Source organism: Alligator sinensis, unplaced genomic scaffold (assembly GCF_000455745.1).
Source record: "Alligator sinensis unplaced genomic scaffold, ASM45574v1 scaffold111_1, whole genome shotgun sequence".
Taxonomy (NCBI): Eukaryota; Metazoa; Chordata; order Crocodylia; family Alligatoridae; genus Alligator; species Alligator sinensis.
This window is the reverse complement of record NW_005841875.1, coordinates 2,731,111-2,735,315: the sequence shown is the minus strand read 5'-3', so window position 1 is coordinate 2,735,315 and position 4,205 is coordinate 2,731,111. Positions and strand designations below refer to the sequence as shown.

At 35.8% G+C, this 4,205-nt stretch overlaps 1 protein-coding gene across 1 annotated transcript in view; it reads right to left on the bottom strand.

Moving 5' to 3' along the window:
• Nucleotides 1-1,691, bottom strand: part of PPP2CA (protein phosphatase 2 catalytic subunit alpha) — an 8,949-nt gene extending 7,258 nt beyond the window's left edge. Inside the window, exons 1-2 of the mRNA XM_025196058.1 lie at nt 1,482-1,691; nt 280-453 (exon numbers count right to left, since the gene is read on the bottom strand). Coding sequence (XP_025051843.1) covers nt 280-453; nt 1,482-1,598 — 291 coding nt within the window. The 5' untranslated portion in view covers nt 1,599-1,691. The remainder of the gene's footprint in view (nt 1-279; nt 454-1,481) is intronic.
• Between the last annotated feature and the right edge of the window lie 2,514 nt (nt 1,692-4,205).

Genomic DNA, 4,205 nt, shown 5'->3' with positions numbered 1-4,205 from the left:
AAAGACGGTTAAAATTAGGGAAGATAGTTAAAATTCTTAGGACATTAAAAGAAAAAGGACTGCCTAGAAAAAGACAATCAATCATTCATTCATTCATGGATGGGTGAAAAGAAGGGGAGGACTGAGAAGAGTGTGGATAAAGGAAACAAAGGAGAGGAAATGGGGGGAGGGGTCAATCAGGTGAAAAGACTAGCAAAGAATAGACAACTACGGAAATATCTGGTTTACTGTACCCCCCCCTTAAATAGAGAACAGTTGAAACAATAAATGCCAACATACCTGGCCATCCACCAAGGCAGTTAGAGGAAGATAATCAAAAAGGTCTGTAAAATATTTCCAAACATTTGCATTTCCATATTTCCTTAGGCATTCATCATAGAAACCATATACTTGTGTGATCTGTCTGCTTTCATGATTCCCTCTAAGAATTGTGATGCGTTCACGGTAACGGACCTAAAGACAAAAAGCATTTAATATCATTGAAAAGAACTTACCATCTTAAAGCTATCAGTCTTTCCAGAAAAGAATTACTGAACCAGAAGTTCAGTACAGGACTTCAGGTTATATTATTATGACAGAGTCAATATATGTAAACCAGATTTCATTGAGTAAAAATAAGATGTAGTAGTAAAATCATTAAACTGAAGATGTATTAATACATTGATTGAAAATGATATTAATATTTGCTCTAGGCCAATACTTGAGGATGAAAAAAGTTATCCATAAAAAAAGCCTCCTAAACCTTGGGCTTTTACATAATTTGCAACCACTATCTTCTCATCTTTCTGTTGAACACACAATTTTCAGAAGTTTAACACCAATTTGTTTAATCCTAATTCAGTAATATATTAAGCATCCTTAGGATTTCCTTTTTAATTAAGCTAACACCACTCTAATCTTCCCAGTTACTCACGGCAGCCTCTCCAAGTCTCTCAACTCATCCACTAGAGCAGGGGTTCCCGAACTGTGGTACACGTATATCTGGGGGTACACAGGTGACTGTGTAATGGTGGATTTCATATTCATTATAATAATAATTGGCATTTACAGGGTTAAAATACAATGCTGGTAGGAATACAAGGGCAACAGGTAAATCTGGAAGGGGGTACGCAATAATAAAAAGTCTGGGAACCTCTGCTCTAGAGTTTGTGTTGCAGCTCAAGATACACAAGCCTGAGAAAACTGCCATTTCTTAAATCACAACTGCAAATTAGTCTAGTTAAAACAGTTTTAGTTTTAAGGACAATATTCTTGATTATTTTTTTCTTAAAACACGGCCATATACTCTTATAAGTAAAAGACTGGCGTCAGGAGTTGTAGCTCTCTGGCAGTAACACCCTGAAGTTTTAAACGCGTCAGTTCCCACAGCTATAAAACCAGATAGGAGACACCTGGTGAATATTAAGTCTGGTTGGCACACAGCTAAGCAAAAGAGAATTTTTTTTTAAAATCAATACAACCACATAGCTTAATAAAGTTACCTTAAGAGCTACGAGCAATGTGACTGTTTCAACTGAATAATATCCTCTGTCAACATAGTCCCCCATAAACAAGTAATTTGTGTCTGGTGATTTGCCTCCAATTCTGAAAAGTTCCATGAGGTCGTGAAACTGTCCATGGACATCTCCGCAGACTGTGACTGGACATCGTACTTCTTGTACATTGGATTCTTTCGTCAAAATTTCTTTAGCCTGCAACAGAATAGTGAAAGAGTTAAGATATTGTCTATAGACAGCCTTGACATTCAAGCTGCATTCTGCCATTCCCACCTCTTCACTGCTGCTCCCATTAAATAAATATTTCTGTATATGCTTGTCCGAGCTGATGAGTCTGCATTGAAACATTTTAGTAAAATCCTATCCTTTTTAAATTAGATTTGGAAAAACAAGAGTTGAAATGTCATCTCTGTGCGAGGGTGGGGCAACTCTAAGATTTGGAGGCACGTACAACAATCAAACTAGTCATTAGATAGATATCAGAGAATCTTCTACCAGCATAGAGGTGTTAGCACTGCTGTGCTGGTCCAATTTAAAATAGGCTTGGATTCTATGATTGGATCATTTAAATTTTAAACGTACATGAACATTAGTCAGATGCTGTTCTCAAATTGTTAGGCCTTGTTTATTGCTGCAAAAAGCTGATGCTTTGAGGGGCATAAATACAACAATATTATTTAAGAATTTTGGAATATTTTTGTAATTTTAAGCAAAAACCCTAACTCTTTGAAGTCAACTGTGTCCTACCACACCCATAATCTCTCTCACACACCAATCTTTGAAAGCATTCAAAATTAAAAGGTACAGCCCTCCCACCCCAACTTCTTTGCCAGAGACAGTCAAAATATTTGAAAGAAACTCAATTGTTTGCAGTTTTAACATTTGCAAACATTCTTCTTAAAAATCCAGTTAAACAAAACCAGTCACATTGGTTAAAGCACATTAAATTGTCTTTCTACCAGGATGATTATCCATGAGATGTTAATAATTAACCCAGAAGTCATTATTAGCCTTAAAAGTCATGACACCAAGCTAAGTAGGTAAACCATTTCCTCCTTTCAGACCTATTGCAGATTTAAGAACAAAATGTCTTTGTCATATTTGGAAAGATCTGAATAGAGAAACTGGAGTGTTGTACTTTAAGTATTTTACAGTGACACCCTAATCATATTGCAGTGAAATTCTGTACATTAACCCATTAGTTACTATTAGGGAAAAAACAAACAGAAACAATAATATATTCTAGAAATTAGATCAGAAATAAGTTAAGCACATCAACAGAAGGCAATTTAAAAAGCAATTCCCCAAAGCCAGTGCAAATGACTTTATTTCACTTCAAATCAGCATGAACAAAAAGAATCAAAAGAAGTTTGCAACTGACAATTTTATGTCACTGCAGAGATGTCTAAAAGCAGCCTAAAGCAATAGCTTGGAAATGTGAAACACTATTTATCTCATGGAATTGAGCAGATTCCTCAGGTTTATTCAAGCTGAGATTAATTTTTGCTTTTCAGATCTACCTCAACTCTTCCTGTTGCCACCCAAAAAAAGAAAATGGGATGCCTACTTTCACCAGTACTCAAAAATCAAAGCTAATTCCCAAACTAATGAATGAAATTACAGTAACTGCAAACTTCTTTGTATAGTATCTTTCTTTGTATAAATTAAGTTTAAGTTTCTTTTCACCCCAGAACTTGGTTTATTTTTTGTTCTATTTGCATAAGGTAAAATTCAATTATAATTCTAGATCTAAATTACACAGCAGGGAAACTAATAAAGTGAAAACAAATGCTTTGCAGTACAGCCTCCCCTTCCAATAAAAACAAAAGATTTTCTTCCCACCTTCACTCCTGAAAGAGGCACCACATGCAAGTCAGTAGAAAAAAAATGCTTTGAATCAGCAGTAATCCCAGTGGTATACTGATACCCATGCTCCATCTAAATAGTTCATGAAGCAGGGAAGTCAGTTCATGTTAAGAGAGCAAGAGGGATAAAGTAGAGCATCCAGAATGATTACAAATTCAACTCCTGCATTATTTTAATCAGATGATCTTGCTGCCAGCTGTTGTAGTTTGTCCCCATTACAGCTATAAAATACATGCCAATGAATTTTTACCTTCCAAGCCAAGGGGTAAGAGAAATATAAATAGAAACAAGTTTTACAAGGTAATCTCTAAAAGACCTCCATGCTATTTCAGCTGGGTGTCCCACTTGAATGCCCTTATAAAAGCAAGAAAAGTCAGTTAGTTTGTACCTCATCAGAAAGGTGGTGCACCAATAACCAAACCAAACTCTCTCTCTCTCTCTCTCACTTGACAGTTCTAAAAAAAGCTTCCAGAAGTGTATCTAGCAGTGATAAATGCCATCTCCACACAGGCCACACACTGAACCAGAAATAAATATTTAACCTGATGAAGAATTGAAATATTCAAATTAACAGGTGCCATGCACTTTAGGGTCAATTCTTTTAATGTCTGTCAGGTTTGCTAGATCTCTGGTTTGTAGAGCAAAGTGTTGATTTGTGTTTTTAAAAATACAGGAGTTTGCTGAAAACATGGAAGCATTAATTCATTTAAGGAACATCAGTGCTGAAGGAATAAACACCTGAAACATTATTCAAGCCAACCCCCTACATTTAGTGTACTTTATACTTTAGTGTACTTTGGATACAAGCACGCATCCAAGGTTCCACATTACCCATGAAACAAT